Consider the following 23,961-nt stretch of genomic DNA (forward strand, 5'->3'; position numbering starts at 1 on the left):
TTTTTATTCCTTCCAGAGACTGACTCCTTGGGTTGAATGGCAACTAACTTTAGCATTTAATGGCATTTCTCCTTCCCCTGCTCTCCAAAACTGAGATCAAGTTTCCTTCCTGATTGCAAGGTGCAGCATATATCTAAGCTCATCATTTATCTTGAATTACATAAAATATTGGAGAACTGCTCAAATAATGAATCTCAATTAGCTGGTAACAAAAATAGTGTGTGAACTTAAGAGAAAGTGTTGTAATTAGACACAGCAGTGTTCCTGAATTCCCTTAACAATTGGGGCTTTAAGGTGTCTTCAAAGAGCAGCAATTCCTCAAAGATTAGGGGCATAGGGAAGGGGAATAGTTTTGCTTTAATAATCCCAGGGTTATTTTTTAAAGGTTCTGGGGCAAGCATTAACTATGGATGTAATTAATCTATTCCTACATGCTTTTAGTCATTTTGTCATATTCATTAGTTCTGCAAGAAGCCTCATGAATCCAGAGTCAGATACAGGATAATTTGCATTTGGGGTTGTTCTGTTTTATATGGACTTGGGCAGGCACTTGCTGCTATCTGATTTCAAAGACTTGAACTTTTCCTAATACTCTAGAGATCAGTGAATTTGTTTTAGCATTTCTCCAAGTTTCTATATTGCTTGACTTCTAATTTTTACCAGGGCCTGACCTGCCTCTAAGTGGGATTCCTCTCCTCGACCTAAAGCAGCGTGTCTGTAAAGCTGCAAGTTTTCCATTTGATGTTAAGAAAATGAGATCTCCCTCATTTCAAAGGCAGCCACTGTCTCTGTTGGTGGCAAAGGAGTCTCAGCTTGCTGAGAGTGAGTTACCTTGTCATTATCCTACACTCCCTTGTGTAACTTCATCTGATGAAGCCACCTCAGTTTGTTTGCAGTTCCCTAGCAGCCCTGACATTACTCACAAGCTCTACAAAGCTCTCTGTTGCAATGCCCACACCTTTCCTATTTTTAGGGTGTGGGTATGCCAGCAGTTATTCTGGTGGGGGTAGGTGGAGGGGGTGTATTCCCTCCATGGATTTTGTGCTGCTTAGAGCTATCCTGTTCTCATGCTCAAGCACATTACCTTCTGCAGAAGTCTAAGCTTGCTGGTAGGGTATATGAAGCAGAAGAATTGTTCTGCTGTGTTGGACCTGTTATTAAGCAAGGTTTTTTAAACCATAGTGTTGCCTCACAGTTCATAAATAATTTCTCCCATGCTGGTGTTTCCATCCTGCTGGTGGCTGAGTGGGTTTCTCAGTCTCACTGCCCCTCCAGTGAAGCAGCACATCCATGATCCTTCCTCTCCTGCTGCTCCTTCCAGTCCCTGATGTGCTCTGTTGCTGTTCTTTGAACTCCTGTGCCTGTGATCCTTCTGGAATGCGACACCTGGAAACAAATGTGGTTTTACTGGAGCTGCCTTCCACCAGAAGGGACTGGGGGTCTGTGATTGCTCCCTGCTCGCTCTCACTCTGGCTTTGCTTTGTGGGCAACAGCATTGGATTCATCTTTGAGCCATAGAATGTAGACATTTCACATTGAATTTTCTGAACAGGAAAAGATTTTTCTTTTTCCCCTCAAACTATTATTGAGTTTTGTGTAAATGACAGTGTTGGCATTTAGAATATAGTGGCATTTAGAATATACCACTATAGCTGTAACACATTTTTCAGGGTTTCTCATCCTTCTTCAGCCTTGCTGCAGCAAGTCAGATGCACTCCTGTTTCAGAGTTGGCTTTTTGATACCCATTTCCAGGTATCAGTGTTCTCATTATCCTCTGATTATTCAAACTGTGCATTTAGCATTCTGTGACTGTCACATTACAGTCTCAGTAACAGCACTATTCAGCTTCTGCCTGTTTAATCAAGATGTCTGGTGGCAGCCTGAGTCGATGATTTTCATTCCCTGTGATAGAGTCATTGACTTCTGGATTCACTTTTCTGTGTCTTGATGGCAAGTGATATGTAGATATGTGTTGGAGACATGCCAGTGTTTTTCTAACCCCCACATGACATCCACAGGATGTCAGATTGTGCAGAAATTGCTTTTAAACTCTTATTAACTTCTTGCTGGGTTAGCTGCTTTTTATGGTTCTAATACAACAATTTCACTGCTTTGCAAGAGCACATGAATATTTTGCTCTTAATTTAGTGAGATCATGCAGATTGCTGTTCCTTATCTATATCTCTGGTCTTTTTCCATTTATAAATAATACAGCTCTCCAGAGTGAGTGAGCCAGACTCTGTGTGAAGAGTGCTCACCAAAAGAGAGGTCTTCCATTCAAATCCAATTTTGCAATGCAGATGGTGAAGAGATGCCTGCACTGGCACTGAACAGCAGACAGTGCTTGTGCAGGAATACTTGGCTCTGGAAACTGAATAACCAGGTTAACACTCAGATGAGGCTGAATGAAGAAGCTGTGGCTCTCTGCAGATGAGAGGCCCTGCATGTTGCTGATTTATAAATGACAACACTTCTAAGCCAGAGTGAGCACTGAGGCTTCTTGAGCTGCTGCTGAAGATAAACTTGTCAGTTCAAGGTAATGCTGACAAATAATATCATTTACTAAACAGTCTAAAAACAGCAACAAAAAGAAAGGACATCAACAACAACCCCCCTTTTAAGTGGCTCAGAGCCAATCTTAGCTATTTTTACCAAGAATTTCTGGGAAGAAAACAAACCTTAGCAATATATTCTGGGTATCTGTAATACTATCCTGGAAATGCTCCAGATGGACAGAATTCCTGTGTAAAATAATTTCATTCTCATAATCTCTAGCAAGTCCTCTCCACAGTTGTGGATTGAATTATGAAGATCCTAGGTACTTACAGATATTTTTTAATGTATTTTGCCATATCCAGCTTGTTGAATAAGCAGCTCTGGTTCCTAGAGACAAAATAGGTATTTGGGAGATTCTGAGATGTCAGGTTCTAAGACTTTTATGCTTAGTTTATACCTGGAAGTTCTGAGATTTTGCAAGCAGTTCTGTGGTATTTTCAACTCATTCAGAAATAGGTTCTGAGAAACATCAATGGTTGCATGATTTCCCAGCCAAATTAGTAAATGCTTATGATGCAACTCATTCAGCTGAGCTTTGGAAAAGCAGCTGGACTAACACAACCTTCCCTGAACCAAACTTTTTATGGCTTAGCTATTAATATTATCCTGGATAAAGTTCTTCCTATAGGGAATGGTTTGAAGTAGCTTTCTTACCCCTTTGATAAGCACTAATGTATGGCTTGAGTGGAGAAGGAAAGGGAAGCTCAGGCCCATGGCAAAATTTCCTCAGTTGGAGTCAGTAGCTCTTCCATCTTTCAGAATCTGCTCATTGTCCCATTTAGGTTATGCAGAGGAAAGAGATTTCTTTACTAATTTCCATAACCATAAATGGTCACTATATTTAACAAAAGAAAAAAAATGGAATAGGGAACTCTAATCCTGCTTTATGGCTCTAAATCAAATTATTTGTATTTTTAAATCTTTGAATTAATTTTATGGAAGGTCACAAGTACACCTCTCAAAGCATATTTCAGTAAAAGCTGCAGAGTGATTTACTTTGGAGCCTTCTGTCTCTTTGCACTCTTACCATTTTTTCAGTGTGAAACAAAGCTGTCAAAATATTTACTTGGGCATTTTGTTCAAACATTCTCATATGGAAATAGTGTATTTAATAACATCATTAACATGAATTCACAAATCCTTTCATCTGGCATCTGTCATTTACTGCATCAACTGAAAAATACCTGACTGCTCAGCCCCATCTTTAAAGAGATTTTTATATGTTTTTTTTAAACATACTGTCTCAATCTTCTCCCCACCATAGTAATGATAATTTGCTTTTCCATCATACCTTTCCTGATAGCAGATCACAACTGTGTTTTGATAAATAAATGAGAAGTATTTTGACACTGATTTATTTACTCTCGTTATGACAGCTTTTGAGAAAGTGTTCTGTTACCCCATTTTTCAGGTGATAAATTAAACAGTGATGAAGTTTGTGACTCACCAAAGACCCTGTACTGTCCAAAGGTCTCCTTCCAGAGAAGTGAGATGAGGGAAAGTAGACTTGACTTTCTTCTCATCTGAGCACAGGCTCTGTTTTCTTTGGCCCTGCACCAATGTCTGCTCCCAACAGACCTGCAGGGTTTTTCTCAATTCCTTCTTTTGAAACTGAAGTTTGCATGGATTTTGTTCTGTAGCAGCATCTCATCTTTGCTTTTATTTACTGATAGTTTTATTAATAGGATAGTTAAAATTTCTGCAATTTTTCACATATATATTGCCACAATTATTAGTTGTATTAGCAGTACTTAACTGCTGAACTGTAAAGTGCTTCCTTAGATGGGGAAAATTAGAGTACATGTATTAAATCCATGAATACTCAGGTAAAAATAGTTATAGTTTCTTTGTCTGATTCTCTTTCCTGTAAAATAGCATCTTGATTTCCAAACCTGGTTAAGAAAAATTAATGTCTCCTTTTTTAATAACTCATTTCCAGTAAAATAAAATTTAGTATAAATGAATTTTCTTAACAGTTTATTAAATGTAGCCATTAGATATTTATCGCTGACATGCAGCTTTCATCTTTCCATAGTATTATACAAAAGAGATTGCATCTAATTGAATAGTTAAGCAGCTTTAAATATTATTTCATCTTGTATTACTTTCAGAAACCTTGTGAGATATATAAGGGAGATTCAAAAGTCTTTAAAAACAGACCAGTCTGCTTCAGGACTGTATTCTGACAGTAAGGAGACATCATCACTTCTCACTGAAATGCTCAAAACCTCACACAAGCACTTTGATCTTTTCCATTTGTCTTTGGGGGAGAATTTGGCAGTGTTCAGGTCAAATAAAACCAGAATAATTAAAATAATCCATTTCACATACAAGTATTACAGCAAACTACCTCTTGATATTTTTTAACTAAAAGCAGATGGCAGGGGTTATTTACTTTATTTTGGGAATATTTCATTTGCAGGGAGGTTGCATTGAAGGAGTGTGAGGCACAGCTTTTTCTCCCAGCTTCTGAAGTCTGCTCTCCCAACTCCCTGCCTCACTCCTGGCTCCAAGCCCAGGCATCCCATCCTTAACCCTCCTTCTGGCTTTTAAAAAAGGCATTTTGTGCTCACCCATCTTCCTTCATTCAGATTAGCTTCTTGACATGGCAGAGGCACAGAAGGGAGTTTTTATGTTTTCTCTGTCTCATAAAATTCAGATCTGGGAGAATTAACACTGCTACTCACTTCCTCAAACACATTCAAACTATTCATCCAGTGCCCAAATACTCATAGTAGTGGTGAGGAGTTTCGTAGCTCTAGGGAATCATTTAGACTAGTCAGCCAAAGCCAGAATTAAAATTTAAAATGCAGTTGGTGATGATTATTAATCAATTAGCTCCAGGGAGCTGTCAAGGCTTCCTAACCAGAGTTAGAATAACAAGAAGTATTTTTGAAATAATAAAACTAGCTCCTTAATAAAACTTGTCTCCTCCTTCACACATTTATTAGTAAGATGATGCCTAAAAAGGTATCAGTAATTACTTTTATATGAATGAAATTGAATTGGAATGAGAGCCATCTGCAGGAAGCAGTAATTGGCAGATCAATTTCTTTAAGAATACATGACTTGAAATCTTAGCAGTGCAACACATATCACAGGATATTAGAAGGGGGAATCTTACACTGCCCTGAACATCTTGGTGTGACAGCAGATTTTATTATGCAGTGAGAGATAGCTGAATATCTCAGCTAATCAAAAAAATGTGAGTGGGCTGTGAAGTGCTGAACACTTCTAGGTTGATCTTGATATTGTCCCTTTGTAGAGCTCTTCTGCAAAAAGAAAAGTCATTCTGTAAGGTTACAACCTGAGAAATTCAGAGGCCATGGGGTCTGCAGCACTCCATCCACCTCTGCCATACTTCTGATGAATGCAGCTGTGGGATGTCCAGGCTGGGATGTAAAAAATGACAAGGATGGCTGACATGTCTTTTTGTTTTGGTTTTTTTCAAAGGTTTCTATATATATATATTCTTGTTGGTCCAGAATAACTCCAAATGTGGTACGTCTCAGTTGCACTGTAAGAGCCACTTGTGGGATGGGTTATTTGAAGAGGGCTACATTTTCCTGCAGCAAAAATGAACTTTGCCTAACTAGCCAACAATAAAAATACTTGGGTTTCATTTAGAACAAAAAAATCCTGCAAATGTAATTTCTGCAACAGTGCATCAAGGGCTGGTATCCAAATTGATAAATAGCAGTTCTTCAGTGCTGTCCTAATAGAACTCACTTCAGTAAAGGGGCTCAGTAGGAGTTTGACAATCCCATATTTGAGAGTTTGACAGTTCTGTACCTACAGGACATTGCCATCAGAACAAGCCAGCTCTGTAGAAGAGTTACAGGGCCAGTCCTGCAGCACAGGCTCACGGTTCAGCTTCCATTTGAGGGGGGAATTTCCCCTTTCCTGGAGGGTGCATGAGGGAGTCCCTGGACACCACAAGGGATGGGATTGATTTGAGGCCAGCTCTTTGTCAGGGCTATCAGGCAAGGAGGGGACACTGGTGGTGTCTGTTCACAGATGCTGCTGGCCCCCATCCTGCCTGGCTATCCTCCAGACTGCTGGGCTGGGTTTCACCCCCCAGAGGTGACCACGGTCCACCCTCTGAGCAGCTCCTGTTCCTCAAAAACCTGGGGAAACACCACTGGGAAAGGTGCAGGAAGAGGATTTGAATCTTGTGGGGAGGAGAGGCCAGCTGGGACTAGATCTGCTGGATGCTGAGGCAGCAAGGAGAGATGTGCCTGGTTCTGGGATGTGATGCAGGTCAGCATTTGGCATCTCCTTACATTGTTACAGTGAAATGCTGTTCTGGACTTTGGATCAGCAGAAATCCCTTGGCTGTGGAAATCCCTTAGGCTTTTGCAAAGAGAAAAACCACACAGAAACACCCAACCTGGCAAATTGAAGACATCTGGGTACAGAAGGGCTGCCCATTTCCAGCAGTGCTGCTGCTCAGAGGCCCAGCTGGATGAGGCACCTTCCCAGGGTGCCAGCGTCACTTTGCAGCCTCAGGGCTTCCTGAAACAGCCTGCAGAGCACAGGAACACAAACCTTCAGCTCACTGTAATAAGCACTGAATTGGTTCTTGGGTGTCCTGGCTGGTTCAGAGCAAAACCAGTCAGCCAATTTCAGTATCCAAATCCTCCTCCAAGTGGCCATTTCTTCATCCCTCCTTAAAAGCTTTCACACATGAAGTTTCACATCAAGTTTTTTCTCTTACAGCATTATTTTTAGCATTGCAATATGGAAAACCATGACACTTTCATACATTTCTTGTGTTTTATTCATAAAACACAAAAGTTTGGATGGGTTTTTGTGGTTTTTGGTGTGGTTTTTTTTTTTTTTTTTTTTTTTTTTTTTGATGGTGTACTCTTTTGTTGTTTGTTTGGACATTTAAAGTTTTAGAAGGTGAATTAAAATTTTAAAAGCAATGAAAATGAGCTCCTCATTTTGAATCTGTGCCTTTGCAGGAGTATTCTGTGCCACAATCGGACATTTTTGGTGTAACAGTAAGGGAGAAGAGAATTGACCATATTTGTTTTCTCTGTGTCGGGTAGCATATCGCTCATCTGATCTTCAGAAAGCATTTATATAAATGGACTTGTGCCAACTTTTGGAAAGGATTTTACGTGCAGCTGGCTCCTTACATGATTTTCATACAGAGTGTGGGGCCCTCTTTATCTGGTCGTACCCCCCAGGATGTTCTTCATGGGAGGGAGCCATAACAGTTGTTTTCATTTTCCCTTTCCCTTATTTCTGGTGCAGGAATCAGTGTGACCAGAATTAAGTGCAAGAAAAGATGGACATCTGGAGAGGAGATGGGACTTTGGGATAACACTTGGTTGTATATTCCTTGCAGGAACAGAACAGATTGGCTGTGAAGAGCTCAAATTCTATTTTTTATTCTTCTTCTGTGATAATTCAACTCCTGCTTTGGGTTCTTTTTATGAATATATGTAAAATAAAAAGCACATTTAGCTTAGAAATACAGCAATAGTAGCTGTGGGCTTTCAAGCCTGACCTTTTTGTTATTACTGAAAACAACAGCAAGTTCTCAACACGTTATTACTGCTATATATTTCTTTTTCAAATCAAAATGCAGTTTTGCTGCAGGTGGGCTAATGTGGATACCAGCAACTAAATAACTATATCAAGAAAATAATTTTTAAAGAAATTGCAAAGGTTGAATGCTGTTGGCATTTGCAGGTGGGTTGGTGCCTGTGAGAAGCTGAATCCCAGGGAGGCACCTCACTTGTACCAGATGTACGAGACAGGAGCTCTCCTCACGACCTGCTGCATGATTTTGAGGCATTATTACAATTTTCTGGGTCAACTTTTCTTCCCACCAATCATCTGTCTCATCTGTTTATACTTGAAGCTCTTCAAGGGAATGTCTCATGTTGCGTTTGAGCAGGGCCTGTGGTGGGGGAGGAAGAGGATTTTGAGCTTGGCTGAAGCTGCAGGTTGCAAACATAATATAAAACCTCACAAATAATGGCAAGTGATAAAAGTACATGCAATAAAAGATAAGCTCTGATAAATATTTTATGTAGATCTAATCAAACTTGGCTTTATGGCACAAAGGCCCCTTCCTTTCACTTTATAAATACTTTCTAAGAAAATCCTGTGACCTGTTTGCTATACAGATGCAATCTGTCCTAATACTGGACATAAGGACAAAAATGGGACACTTAAAAGCACATTTATTTTTTCCTGTGTGTGTGATTCCTAAATTTAAAAAGACCTTCCTCCCCTTCCCTTTTCACAAGTCTATAGTCATTATACTGTGTCTGAACCAGATGGAAGAATATATTAAAAAATGTTTTTAAACCACAGATTGAAAAATGGTGCCAGGATTTTCAACCAAAAATGTGGCACTGATTCTAAAATCTGTTGACAATTTTAGAAAGTTTTCTTTTGGCAAACGAGCTCCATTAGTGTCTTTTCTTTCTTCCAGGAAAATAAGAAAAACCTTTATCTGAGTCATAATTTAGTTAGATTCCAAACTGGATTTGAGAATATCAGCATAAATATATTAACTTTCTCTAGGGATTGGAGTTGGGGCATAAACAGATTCATCCATAACATGAAAAAAACACAATTAAAGGCTGTAGTTGTCTCTTATGCCTAATATTGGGTCTTACCACAGGTCTGTGCTTCCAGGATTTTAACTACAGCCATTCCAGTCCAGTCTCAGAAAATCTATCTAGAATTTAAATTTTGGCTGTTCTTTCCAAATGAGAGCAATCAGCATCACACACTCTTGAACTGAGATTTCTTCTTACATTGGGTTGAGCAATGAAGTTCTCCATGAGGCAGCTTTCTGGGCATGCAGTTTTGTGTGGAACACCAGACTTTCAAAAAACATCTTTGTAAAAGTAAATCCATTTTAAGTACCCCTGAGAGAAATAGAAGAAACTCTGAATACCCCCAATAAAAATAAACGGTTTTATATTTCCCTTTAAATAATTGTACGTGTTGTAACTGGAGAAAAAATTATTATTCCTACTTCACTATATGCTCTGTAAGGGCATGTGTTAAACTTCCATCCACATCCATATATTTTTATATATCCATATAAAACCTCCATCCATAAAATGGCTCTTCTCCCACAAGACTGAGCTTATGCCAAATTTTTGCTCCCTCTGTGCTGCTTCCAGGGGTTCCAAGGAGCCTCTTTGAGGTGCAGCATTCCCTGCTCACCTGTTGGCCATATGTGCATTGGGCTCACCTCTGGACTGCCCTGATAACAGCATTCAGAGTTTCCAAATTCAGGCCTTATAAGGGCAGTGAGTGGTCTTTAACACCAGTGCATGGGGTTTTTTAAAGAGGCTGCAATTGTGTGCATTGCACTGTGAAATATTCCAGCACATCCCTTGAGTGCCAAGGGTTTCAGCAAGGCTTTAAATATCTTGAAGGGAATTTTTTGGAGTATGGTTGTTCTTTATTGAGGAAACACCTGTTATCCACATTTTATGGGTAGGGTAGTGAGCTCAGGAATGATGCTGTTTGCAGAGAGTTTGGGGAATAAAGGGTCTAACTTGATTCCTGCAAGCTTTAATTGTGTGCCGTAACTCCTGTTCATCCTTCCTTGGGGTGGAAGGACACAGGTGATCCTTAAGGACAGGTTGCAGAGTGGTGAATCTGTGTATCAAAAGAGAAAAGTACCCAGAGGAAGAATGTGACTCTTTCTATGTAGTGTTGTTGATGCTTTTAATGTTTTCCATAGATCTTTTCAGTGGAGCCCTGACTTTGGTGCAATGGGCCAGACCTGGAGGGAAGCTTGGGGATGTCAGACATGGGATAAATCACAGGAGAACTGCAGGAGTCTGTGCTCTGAGTGCTCCTCAGGGCTGGAGAAAACTTTCAGGTTAATTCCCTGATGTTAAACCTGCTCTTTGTGCTGGAGAAATCCAAATTTGATGGCAATCTGCTTTTCTTTGAATAGATACTGAGGCTGAAAGGTGTATCCAGGGTGGGCTGCACTGCCAGGGGCACTCATCTGGAGCAGTGGATGTAGGTGAGGTGTCCTTGCATCTGGCACACAGCAGTGTTTTGCTGTGCTCTGGAAGGTGTCAGCAGTCACATCCCTGTCTGTCTTTCTGGTTTCTGGAGACTTTCCTCCCACCCAATAATTTTTTCAAGTGGAATCAGTAAAATGGTTGATTCTCAGCCCTGAGCTTTTCTGCACTCAGTGATTATTTGCTGGTTGTGACAGCTCTGTAGAGTTTTGTCCTGGCCAGTAGTCTCAGCAGATGCATTGTGTTGACTTCCTGAATCCAATTTGTAACAATGATGTTTTTTTCATACTGTGTTTCTGGAACCAATTTGCCTGCTTTCCCTTCCCCATCTCCTCCTCCCGGGACACCCCAGCGAGAGCTCTGCTCTGCACACTCCAGTTGCCTTCTGTTTGCCTCCTTGCACTGCCTGAATTCCCATGTTTTGGGAGTAGATTTATGGGAGATGACTGTAGACACACTAAAAATCATTTATGAGATAGACCAGTGAGTATCTTGGGCAGTTTTTCTACATGAGACTCTCCTGCTAAAAAAACAAAAGCCCAAATGTAAAATTTCCTAAGCTGCTTGGTTTATTTGATTCATTTCCTCTGTCTATTCAATTTCAAAGCCATTTAGGAAGATCATTCGCACAAACATTTAAGTTCTCTTTAACTAAAGTCAACCAATGTGCTTTTTCAATGAGCTGGAGCTCATGAGAAAGATTCAAACATTAGCTGTGTAAAGAAGGCAATTAGTGTTTGTACAATATATTGAAAATTAGTGCGAGGCACCCTGGAATAATACATGTTTTTCACATGTATATTTTTCAACCAATTCCATAGTTTGTACTAGATCCTGACACAGATCATTCCACAAGATACCAAATGAATTCAAACTGTGAAAGAGGTTGCAATTGTCTGTAAAAAAAAGGGGTTTAACTGTAATGTGGTTGGTTTTGCTCTGTATATTTGATCACTCGAAGGAAAAGCCTTTTTTCCTGCTGAAGTATGTCAAGAAAGCTTATCTGCATGTAAACAGCAAAATGAAATCTCTCTTGTGTTGCAAGGGTTGAAGTTTTCTAGTTTAGAAGTCGAGCATTTCTAAAAATGTACTAATGGTGTCATCCTAATAACAGGAGGTGTTCCTCTCACTTCGTCATGGAGTGATTCTTTTCCATAGATTTTAAAGCTGTCACAGGAGTAGAAAAAAGCTGCCATAATCATAGCAATCAGTGGAAAAGTTTTATTTTAATTACTGTTGGGGGAGCAGCAGTCATGTTATCTGCATTAGAGATTGTGCACCCATTATCAGGAGTATTTTGCCCACAGTTTGATAGGAGTTTGGGTCAAGAGAAGGACCATTTGCCTGAAGGAGAAGAAACAGGCATTGTTGATTCAACTATGGATGGAGTACCAGTCAAAAACTTTGAAGTATTTTCTGAAAATAGGAATACACCTATAGCTATTAAGGAAAATACTATTTTTTCTTGTTTTAATAATGTAGCATTTAATTCTAATAGGACAGATCACAAAACAAAAGAAATGCCTTGTGAGGCTGTGGTGCTATAATGGACACAAATGTACTTTCTGCAGTTGATTATGTTAAAGTATTTGTTGTTTATATGAATTACTGTGGTGTATATAGAGCAGAAACTTTCAGGAAGACAAACTAAAACTTTTGTTTGTTTCTGCAAGAGAATTCACAGGAGTTAAAGTCCATATGGAGTCTTGGATGCAGGAGTACAACAACTCTCCTTAACTTGTAGAAGAGAGCATATGGTTTTGGTAATAGGTTAATAAGAGCAATTAACCTCATAGTGCACTCATTTGTTGGTCTCAGTTGTTTATAAACTAGGTAATAAAGATATTTTAACATCCTATAGTTTTATAGGAGATTAAGTGAAATCGGGCTGTATTTTTTAAGTTTCAGTGCCAACAGTACTCAGGTGATACTGTGATAGAAACATAAAATTAGCAGAGTAGAAGATTCAGAGTGTTCTGTGGTGTATCCAACCAATGGGTATCATCACAAATGTTGAAATAAATAGAATAGTTTAGAGAAATACAAACATATGTTAAAGGTTTTCATTAGAGAGGAACTGTTTTCCTGGGATGCAGTCACAGATCTGTCACTCAGCTTGTTCTTGTCACCTTGCAAAGACTGTAATGTGAACTGTTTCCAGGCTTTATTTATGTAGAAAAGAATTCTAAACTTACCTTCTCCATCTTGAGGATGAGCCTCATAAAAGAATAGCCTAAAAAAGCACTGGCATTGCTTTATTTTGTTTGTTTTGAAGGACTTCCTGCAGAAGTCCCAGTTTCTCTGTCAGGAGCTGCTGTGTTTGCCTGGCAAACAGAATCAGTGGGTACAGATGAGCAGGTTGCTGTTGGCCCCAAACTGCACCCACAAGAAAAGCCATTTTTACTTCATTCTCTGTTGGCTCTTCACACTTCATGTGGTGTCATTTGTTGTCCAGCTGGGCACCTTGCTGCAAAGACACCAAGGGTTGTGTGATTTTGTTTTATGATTACTTTGGGTTCTAGGCTGGGGTTGATTGGAGGAGGGATGGTTTCACCATAAAAATAGTTTTTTATTTAATTCTATAACTTGTATCAGTCAGCTCTTTGGCCTCCTGATTTTGTTCAATATCTGTTTTGAAAACTTCTGCCAAGTTATTATTATTCCAAAAGAAGCCTCTAAATCAGCTCATCTGTAGAATTTAGCTCAAGCACATAAAGGATGATATATTGTGGTTATTGGTTTTGTCTGTCCTTCCTGATTTACTGTTAATGGTCTGATTTTTACCTTATATTTTGGTTATAAGCTATTTTGATATATTTAGCTGATGATAACCCTAATGAGCTGTGATTCTTTTTCTTTATTCTGAATTTGAACATCAAGACAATAATTTCTCTTTAGGTTTTCTTCAGAGGCTTCCATGAAACCTTTCTATACAAATTTGTGGTCTCATTTTTTTTTCTCTTTCATTGAATTGACTGAACAATGTATTTGCTGGTGCAGCATTCACCAAAGATGAGGACTCTTCTGCTTTATTGGACTTGACAGTGTTTAAACAATACTAATTCTCATACCCAGCTGGCTTTTCAACTGATTTCTGTGCTCTCTATTGCTGTGTAAAACAAGCTGGAACATTAATGGCATCTTGCATGCTACCCTCTGGAGACCTACTTTTCTTTAGAGAAAAATCAAATAAATGTGAAAGTTTCTGGGTTTTCTCCTTAATTTTTTTTCTTTCTTTTCAAATGATACTTTAGTGTGCTGTCAGATTTTGTACATGTCACAATACTAATTTTCAAGCACATTATTTTAGAAAGCAGTCTTCATTTCATAGATTTACTGGTTTGCTCATTTTTAATAGAAATAAATGCCTTTATCTAAACCCAAATATACCAGCTTTAAAAACATGTTCAATATGCAGATGAATGTGCTATTTTAACCCAGCTAAAATTTTGTATATTGAAAATGTGTTTGCCAAACAGCCAACAAACATTTGCAGATGTTAATCATTTGTTCAGCCTCTCACTTTTAACAGTATTGAGTATTCTTCATGAGAGAGAGAGAGACATAAAAATCCCATTTTTCTAGCCTATAAATATAAATATTTAAGTCATGATTTAGACAAGCCCAAGCCTTAAAACGTTTGCTGCTGAAGGATGAATTTTGTCTGTTTAGAGCAGCCATCTGTGATGGGCTGCAGCCATTGCTGAGGTGACCATTGTAGCACAAGTCTCTCCTTCCCGTCCTTCAGAGGCTGCTTAATTTCATATAAATTTCAGTTTATAAAAACAGCAACTTTCTGAAACCCAAGCTTGATTCTTGTCCCCTGCACCTCCCCAAATTCTCAGTTAGCCCTGCAGCAGGGGTAAGGATTTGGGGTGCTCCATTGTCCTGGTCAAATGAGGGCAGTGACCTGTCATAAAGGCCTGGCCAAAGCTGGGGGGTGGGATTGGATATTTAACTTCAAGGAATCAGAGATTTCTAAAGAAAATTTCTAACCTTCTTGGCTATAGTATCTCCTATAATTTTTTACATATTGTACAGGTGGCCCTGTACAAAATGTGTGCCAGTATCTGTGTCCCACAGTGCCATGACACTGTGTGCCATGCATTCAAAGTCACTTGGAAGCCTTGTAGGGAATATTTTCTAAATAAAGAATGTTTTGATATCACAGTATTCCATTTAAGTAATTTTTCCCCCTAATTTTCTACAGCTGGTCTAAAAACCCAGAAGAATGGAAGTTTCAGAAGACAAGACAGACATGGCTTCTCCTGCACATGTATGATAAAGAGAAGGTTTGTATTCATGCTGCTTTTTCTCAGAACAAATATGATACAGGCTTATACATTAGTTATAGCTATTCTTTATTAACCAAAACTTCCTAGTGCTAGCCATGTACTTGTCTCATAATTTTTTAGTAACTTACAACTTACTTTGTTTTTAACCAAGATGCTGAAGCATTTTAATTGCTTGTCACTGATCTTTTTATTTTGTTGGTGATCATTGTCCTGTGCATGCTAGATTTTTATACTTGATATATAGCAAGCATAAAGAGAGCAGATTCATGATTTATTTAAATCTGGAGTTTGCTGAGAATTTGAGTCATATCCTTAGTTTGAATTTCCTCATGTGGAACCCAATACTGCAAACCACAGTTCTCATATTGTTTCAGATATCTCTGGGCTCCATGGAAGATGTACAACCATATTGCCAAGATGTTAAAATAGCTCTCTCATTTAAATATAAGTGAAACCTGATGTTGATTGTGAAAAGCATAAAGTATAACCAGAAGCCAGGCTTGAATCCATACTGAAATCTGTTCATTTCCTAACTTAAGAAACAACACACATTGAATTTCCTATAAGTATCTGACCATTGTGGTATCAAATGAGGGTGTCAGGTCATTAATTTTGTTGTGCAATAGAACAAACCTCTGCCCATTTGCACAGTGTTTCACTTGTTGGTTCATTTTGTTGACATTCAGTTAAGTTTTGCTGATTTTTTTGTGTACACTTGAACATTTACTCATACCAATCATCCTGACCCAAATTAGTCAGCAGCTCTAAAGCCAATCACCTGACATTGGGTGTTACCTTTTTAGACAGCCAGATAATTAACAACAGAGTTTCATGAAGGCCAAAATGTTCACATGGTGTAAATACTTTAGCAAGCTGGGTTGCAGAATACAAATTTGATTTTGGGTTCTGGGTTGTTTGCTCTATCTTCTGGTTTTTTAAGTTTCTCTCTTTAAAGTCTTTATCAGCCTTTCAAAATCAGTGTATGCTCTTCAAAGCTACTTAGAAATTGTTTGGCAGGCAGAAGGATGTTTTTACTTTTTTACCTGTTTACTTTGGTTTTGTGTTGAAATATGCTGGGACACAATGAACTGTAAGTAGCATTTGTTTTATGTATCAAAACACAGTTTAACTCCTTATTTCTCAACACTGAAATGAAACTTCCTTTTCCTTAAAATTCTGATGGAAGTGCTCTGATTTATTTAAATTCACATATTTTGTAGTTTAATAATCAGAGGAGCATTGAATATGAGCTTCAGAGAATGCTTAACATCTGCATCCAGATTCAGTGAATTTACTAGAACTGCTCAAGTGCTTATAATTAAGCATATGATGAAGTCTCTTTCTTCATCAGGACCATAGGGAGGGCACACCCAGCTTCTTTTGAATATTTTTTTTTACCCAAATTCAACTTCCTGTCCATTACAGAATGAAATCTGTTGGTAATCCAAGCATGACTAAAGTACAAAAGGAGACAGAAGTTTCTTTCCTTCCTAAGCCACATCTTTGATCTCATGGTGTCACTTGGATGCCTACTGAAGAGCCATGCAAAGGCCTGAATCGAGTTTCCTGTACTGATAGGCCTCTTTCTGTAAGAAATAAGTTGAGGTTTTAAAATTTGCTGGATAAATGGTGTTTTAAGCTCCTTTAAAATCCATCTGGTGGCTGGCTGACAAGCTTCCAAGCCAGGCCTGTGTACCTATGGTGTGCATACTTCTCCAGCACCCAGGATTAAATAAACACTAGGTTATTTGTTGGTCTTTATCATCTGGCACAGCATTTTAGGAAGTTGCTAGATCAGTCTTCAGCTTTTGGATTTCAGGGCGTGGTGGGGTGGCTGAAGTTTCCTTGGAAGGTGACCCAAAATGCAGCCTGGCAGCAACGAGCTGAACTTCTCTCTGCTGGTATCTGTGTTTGCTTTGCAAAATATGTGGGTGTCTGCAGGTCTCCAGGTCTGAAAATACAGAGGATAAATTAAAAGTGAGAACTGTTTTTTTCCTGGTATTCTTTCCTAGTGTTTCCCTGCTTTTCCCAAAGACAGGAATTATTTCACTTGGGATTATTTCCATATTAATCAGCTCCAGTGTATATTAGGAAGTTAGGAGAGAGCAAAGATTGGTGTGTGAGAGAGAAAAAGAAACAAGAAAAAGGTCAAAACAGTTTAACAAAAGAATAATAACAAAATCCCATAAGCCTGGCTTTGAGTTCCAGAGCCATGCTGGGAGATCTTGATCTCCAATTTCAAACCAGCCTTGAACTGACCTTGGAAGAAGGATTGTGTTCCTCCTTGGAAAACCTCACCAAGACCCCTGAAATTACTGCTTTTGTACTACTGTATTTGAAGAATTTAAATTTGGATTTCATTAACTTTCTTTGTGTGTTCCAGTCCTTGCTATGGCTCTGCTGTCTGTGTAAGTCAGGAGGAAATATGATCTTACCTTGCCCACGGGGTGCTGTGTTGTGAGCTCCTGATGAAACAAACCTCAGAGCTGTGTTATGTTAAAGGAAAAAAATCAGACTTTTTGAACACCAGGACACCCTTAGGGCCAAATGCTAAATATTTTCTAGGCTTCAGGCAGCCTCATGTTAAGTCTGCACACTTAGGATTTCTAAATTTAGAGCAGGCTTTCAATTGCTCCCTCAAGCCATTTGCTTAAATGATATAATAATAACTGTACTTCCACAGGTATGTCTATGCCATGAGCTCTGAGAACAAGAGTTGTAAATTACAGAGATAATTTGGCCAAGGTTTGAAATGTGGAAATGTTACTGACATTAAAAGCTCAGTACTGAATATCTGCATTAAAGGAACACTGTCACATTGGGATTGTTTGTGTCTAAATGAGTTCATCTGTTATTAGTACCAGCTTATTGTGAGTGAAAACTTTCAAAAATATAGATATTTTTCACTGTGTTTGATTTGTATAGTATAACAACGCTTCATATATCATCCATTTCAGTGTTCGTCATTGTAAAATTAATATTTCTTTTGTAGCTGAATTGTTTCTTTAATGCAAGAGTGTTTGTGTGAAGAATTAGAAGGTTTTCCATAGTGTACAAGTTACGAGGCTGAACACAGACTTAAGTTTTGATTTATTACTTTGTAATACCCCTGATTGATGAAGGCAGTGTTGGAATATTCTTTCTTCCTCTTCTTTTGGAGTGATAGAAGTTCTAGTGATCAAAGTTCGGCTGCCAAATGTCCATGGAGAAATAAGTTGTAAATTAAGTGTCTGTTGAAGCTCTGTCTTCTCTGAAATGTTGATACTTTGCAGAATCGAAACCGCCCTCGAATAATTACTCTCGAATCCTTTAAATACTTACGTATGTGTTTAACTTAACTCATGTCAAGTTATATGTGTAAAGTTAAACATGGAGAAACATATTTGCAGGGTGAGATCATTTTAACATCTCATGATTCACAGCAAAAAATATCCTGTTATTGGCTGAAACCTGCTCCACAGATACACAACATGAAGTTGAGATCAGCGTAGGTCTGTTCACATATTCCTTTTTAAAGTACTTCAGTATGAAGTACTGAATAAATCCTTCCAAAGTCCTTGCTAAATTATTGTCAAGATTAATATAATGATCATTTAAATTGTATGTTGTACCAGATAAGCTAAAACTTAATCTCTGACTAGTTAATTAGAAAGGGAGTGAAATGTGGATAATGCAACTGTAGATGACTAAAGTGCTTTTAATGTTAGACATGTTGGTAGAGCCTATCAGTTTTAGTCAGCATGATTTAAAAATTATTTCCATATGTCTGAATTTGAGTTTGTTTTTCAAATTAAATTCTAGTCCTTTGTATAAGCATTCTGTCAAAGTGTGCGATAGTGGGTGGTATCTCATCTTAGCAAACAGTTTTTGGGTAAGGGTGAGGGGAATTCCAGCAAAAATCTTCCCTCAGACATATGCATGCAATTCTCACTGAATTTAGTGAGATTTACATGTGTGTTTCCAAAAGGAGGGTTTGGCTAATGTGTTTTGTTTTTTCTTCCACCAACCCTCGTAGCCTTGGGCTCCCTGTCAGGCAGTGTTTGCATTTGCTGATCAGCGTTTCCACATCTGCTGAGCATTTCCTCTCAGATGCTTTGCCCATCTGAGCACATGACAGTCCTCTCACCAGAGTCCATCCATCCTCCTGGCAGCTTGAACCTTGGCAGGAAACATTTCCACTTGGATTTCCACTTGCAGTTGGACCTTGGCAAACACCAAAGCCTGTACCATTCTCCTGATTGTCTTTCAGGTGATGCTGTGACATGATTGTGAATGCATATTGAGAGGGGCGATAATAAACCTGTTTTTCCTTCCTTTTGTTTTTTCTTCCAAGGTTCCAGACAAGTATTTCACCATTTTACTGGATTATCTGCAAGGGCTTCAGGGCAATGCACGAGACAAAACTGTGCAGAAAGCTGAAGCTTTTATGAAGGAATTTGATGGTTCTGATGGAGAAGACCCAAACCTGCTGGGGAAGTGTGAGCGCATCAGACAAGTTCTACAACTGCTGTCCTGAGAGTATTTCTGTGTCATAATTGTTGTCTGGTGGAGGGAAGGAGAGCATGTCACACACAGAGGCTGTAAAGGATTTGTAAAGATAATGCTAAATTTTATACTCGTAATTTTTTCCAATTGAAAATATTTATCATGTTTTGAGGTGATGAAATAAAAATAACTATATAGCCCATAGTCTTGCTATTAATCTTATTGCACCTCTTTAGAAGAATAAACCTCTCTCCCTCTCATTAGTTTTTCTCCATTTCCCCCTCTAATTACCGTTAAATATGAGGAACATTGCAGCTCTTAATATGAAGAGCAAAGGAACCAACATAAAGCCTGGAGGGTCTTTTACAATGGCAGCTTTTAAAATGAGTGTACAGTAGAGTGCATGCTCAGCCAGCTGTAATCTCTCACTTTCAGCTTCAGAAGGATGTCACTTGGATTTGGGAAAGATCATTTTCAGTCTGTTGAACACAGGTTGTATAATTGCTTATTAGTACTTCACACGGTGATCTGGAGATGCCATCAGCTTTGTTGGTTTTCTTTTTATATTTTAAAGTTTTCAAATGCATTAGGGCAATTGTTTAGCTACTCAGATAATGCACAGATGGGAACAGATCAAATCCTTGACTATATGTGGCGAAATCATCACATTGTAGCTAAAATTAGCCTACAATCAGAAGTTCTGTGCTGTATCCAGCCTGCCAATATTGCATTTTCCTCTTCCTCTTGCAACTGGCATCCAAAAGAGTTAATTCGTGTTCATTCCTTTTGGCATGGGACGTTTGTCACTTATGAACATGCTGAAAGTGAGGCTTTCAAGTAAAAACCAAGGACATTAATTACTCAAAGTTGGATGATTGGCTTATTTAATAACACTGGTATTCAGACAGAGTTCTTGACCTGATTCTTTAATGTTTCTGCAAACATTGTTCATACTTTATTAATAACAACTATATGAAATGTGTGGTGGTGTAGAAGAGTGGCTGTCTTGGGGAATTACAGCTTTAATTTTTGGTTGAAGGAGGGGAGGATCTGTGGATATGCAGACCTGATTTCCAATAAGAAGCATTTGAGTGGATTTGACAGCTTTCATTGTCATGGCTTAGTACAAATCTTTGAAAGTATGAAATGTATTACTAATAACAAATAACTTACGCTTTCTGACTTACTGAGAAGGATGTTTTCAGCCAAAAAAGACTAGAAACCAGCATGCCCTCCTCTAAAAGAATAACTGGGATGGAGTTTGGCACAAGAAGGGGCAGAATTGAGCAGCAGTGTCCAGGTTCTTCATTGAGCTGCTGACAGAGCCTCAGGGCACAGCTGGAAGAAGGCTGCAGAGGAGAGAGCCAAAGCCTTTCTGAGCTGTATAGCACTGATCTTCCAGTGAGAAACCTGGTGAAAAGGATCTGTAATAAAAAGAAGTGATCCTGACATTTAGTGAACTCATAAAGATCATTGGGTCATATATTTTACATGTGAGAATACGCAGCTGGGAAAAGCTGCTGTCCCTCCAAGCAGAAGCTGATATTTGTTTCTTTCCATGAGGGAAAATAGGAATTTTTCAGGAATGAAGTTTTCAAAGTATCTTTTTGTGAGTTTATCATTGCATGTTAGATGTCAGAGAAGAATTTTTGTTCTCCCTCAAGACATTTGAACATCACCACTTGATTTCTCTGTCACACAAAAATGTGAGTCCTCATGGTGCACTCAACATACCTCCTAGCTTAAAAGCACAAGCACCTTGCAACTGCACTTTGAAAAAGAATTGTAAAAAAGATGATAAAGGTAAGATCTGGGCAAAAATATGGGAGCCTTTTATGATTTTGACATATTTGGCAAGATTTGCCTTTCTTGGACCTTAGTCTTGATCATGTATAAATGCTGACAAATCTGTAAGAAGAGAAGCTTTGTAGATCAAGAATGTCATGTTTCATTTAATATCAAATGATATTAAAAGCACACAAGGCCTGTCAATCTGGAGGCCATGTGAACAGTAGTATTTACAAAAAAAAAAACAGATCCTCTCACCAGCACAATAATAGACCTCTGGGAATAGGTCCTGCTCTGCTCTCCTCTTCCTCAGCTGCAATTCCAGCTTTCCCTTCAGTCCCACTGATTGCTGGGGGAAGGTCATGGTCCTGGGGCTCTGCTTCTTGCAGTTATGGAAAATTCAGAAGCTACAGTTGAAGGTAATTGTTGCTGTGGTCGTGTTTGGCAGAGAAAGCAAAGCATGGTGCTTCCTGCCACGTGCCTTTTGCTGTAGGTACTGTCCAATGGTCAGAGGGGTCTTGAAATTGGGTAAAAGATTTGTAAAACTGCTGCTTGGTGGTGCTGTGTCTTGCATATCAGAGCTCAATATGAAATATTCTAAGAGTTGTCTAATACTTGATGTTGTAGTGCAAATAGGAAAGGACACTTTAATTGCGTTTCATTTTTTTACTTGGCACCTTTTCTTCAAGAATTTTCAGCCGTTTGTTTTGGCAAACAAGTCATCTTCTCAACAGCCAGGAAATGCAAGAGCACACATTTTTGGGAGATGTGTATTGCTAGATCTGTTTAAAAGACAAGATTGTGAGGACCCAGAGAGCTTATCCCACAAACTGCCAATGCTGTAGTGCCTCTAGCAAGCAAATTTTGCCTTGTCCGTGTGCTATCCACCACACCAGCCTCGGCTTCCTGCTCAGCCTGGCATTTTCATCCCTGGATTTACATTATGTGATGAGTAAATCTAGAAAAATCTCCTCCATTGTGCATTTTAAATTATTTATCTTAAATTATTAAGTGTGCAGTCAGTTCCTGAATTCCTGTAGCTGGTTGGAGCTGTGTGGGAAGATGTCATCAGGCACTTTATTCCCTTTTTGTCACTTGGTCATGTACAGTTTTCAAATCTCTGTGCTTGTATATTAAGCAATCAGATGGGCACAGATAGAACAAAATCGTGTCTTTGCCTCTGTTTGAATCAATCTGCTGTGTTAATAAAAATTGCATCCCAGGCTAGAAGTAGCAGTGTGTACAGAATGACAAATTACATCTTCATCTGCCTGCACTAATCGCCTTCTAGTCGAGTTAATCTGCATTGTGTGGCTCTGGCTAGCAGAATGCATGTCCTAAGAGAATGCTGAAGTCAGGACTTCCAGGCAAAATAAAGGAACACTAATTACTTAGAATTGCTTAAAGCTGGAACTGTGCCTCTAATGGAGGTACTAATTACTCAAAATTTGACAGTGGAAGAATTTCCCTTTAATTTGGCTGATCCTGCTATGGGTTGTGTATCTATTTGGTTCTCCACTGTCTGCCCACAATTTTAATTTGTTATCACCATTGTAAAATTACTGTGTAAATGAATTGTGTTTGTATTTGGAAAGGGCATCTTGGACTTGTTGAATGTGTAGTTTATTTCCTTATTTCCTGTCACTGGAAAATTGCTCTGCTGTGTTTCTCTTCATTTTAAAGCAAGGTGGTTATTGACTCATCCCATTATTTCAAATAGCTTAGAAATGCACATCTTTGGTTTGAGCTTGGGGGTATTGGTTTTGTTTTGTGGGTTTTTCTAAATTTTGCCATTGAGTAAGGTAAAGTAAAAAACATTAAAATCTACTCCCATTTCTGCAAATCAATGTCAAAAAAACCAGCAATCATAAAAGAGATTTAAGTTGCAAAATCAAGCACTCAGAAAATTAGAAAACATAAGAATGGAAATTGTCTGTGTAATTTAAATTTTACTCTTTCATGCATATATGGTAGGATGGAACTTCTTAATTATGTCATCAAGGCGTGTTTTCCTTACTAGTGTTCAACTAGTAAGTTATTTATTCAGTGTTTTCCTTACAGCTCTGCTGCTCTTCCCATTTTCAAAAGGTAGATCTGCAAAGCAGTCGCAAAGCCTGAGAAGTGACTTTGCAGTTGGGCTTTGATCCTGCACAGAAATAAGTAGGAACTTTCCTGTTCCTTTGGTGTAGGAACTAGTCATAGATGTTTCATCACAAATGTTCCCTTTAAAACATGTTTTAATGTTCTGATTCATTTACAGTCAAAATACCAAATTGATGTTACTTAATTTAAATCCATTTTTGTTGACATAAAACTTTCCAGTGGCTTATTCTGGTTTAGCCTTTGGTTTCCTTTTATGTCTTCCTTTCTGTACAGCTGAATGTGCTTGTTATTTCTGTCCCTGCGAATAGGAATATTAGTTGTTTACAGTGATTCCAGTCATACAAGGACACAATTAAATGTCCTTGCCTATGCAGGACAAGCTCATTTGCACAGTGATTTATAATTATGTTCTATTTTAAATTCTTCATTAGAACCTACATAGTCAACAACTTAAAGCGGTTTTAAATAATCATTATTTTAAAATAAGGGGGTTTTTTTCCCTTCAAGGAGCGTGGAATAGCAAACTAAATAAAACTAATTAGTAAATGGTGGGGGAAGGGCAAAGCAAAACAGTGGTTTATCTTTCTTTGTCAAAACAAAGCTGAATAAGAAGCTTGTGCTACTAAGAAACTGGTGTTGCAGACATAGAGGGAGGGCCCTCTGGGTACAAACAGAAGAACACTCATACAGTTGCTCTTACTGATTTTTTTCCGTA

At 38.6% G+C, this 23,961-nt stretch overlaps 1 protein-coding gene across 2 annotated transcripts in view; it reads left to right on the forward strand.

The window, feature by feature from the left end:
• C16H7orf50 (chromosome 16 C7orf50 homolog) overlaps positions 1–19,557 on the forward strand; it is a 119,822-nt gene extending 100,265 nt beyond the window's left edge. For both annotated transcript variants that reach the window (XM_058035226.1, XM_058035227.1), the window contains 2 exons: positions 14,786–14,867; positions 19,204–19,557. In XM_058035226.1, the coding sequence (XP_057891209.1) occupies positions 14,786–14,867; positions 19,204–19,386 (265 nt within the window). In that variant the 3' untranslated portion in view covers positions 19,387–19,557. The remainder of the gene's footprint in view (positions 1–14,785; positions 14,868–19,203) is intronic.
• Positions 19,558–23,961: the final 4,404 nt, after the last annotated feature.

The sequence above is a fragment of the Melospiza georgiana genome, chromosome 16 (genome assembly GCF_028018845.1).
Source record: "Melospiza georgiana isolate bMelGeo1 chromosome 16, bMelGeo1.pri, whole genome shotgun sequence".
Taxonomy (NCBI): domain Eukaryota; kingdom Metazoa; phylum Chordata; class Aves; order Passeriformes; family Passerellidae; genus Melospiza; species Melospiza georgiana.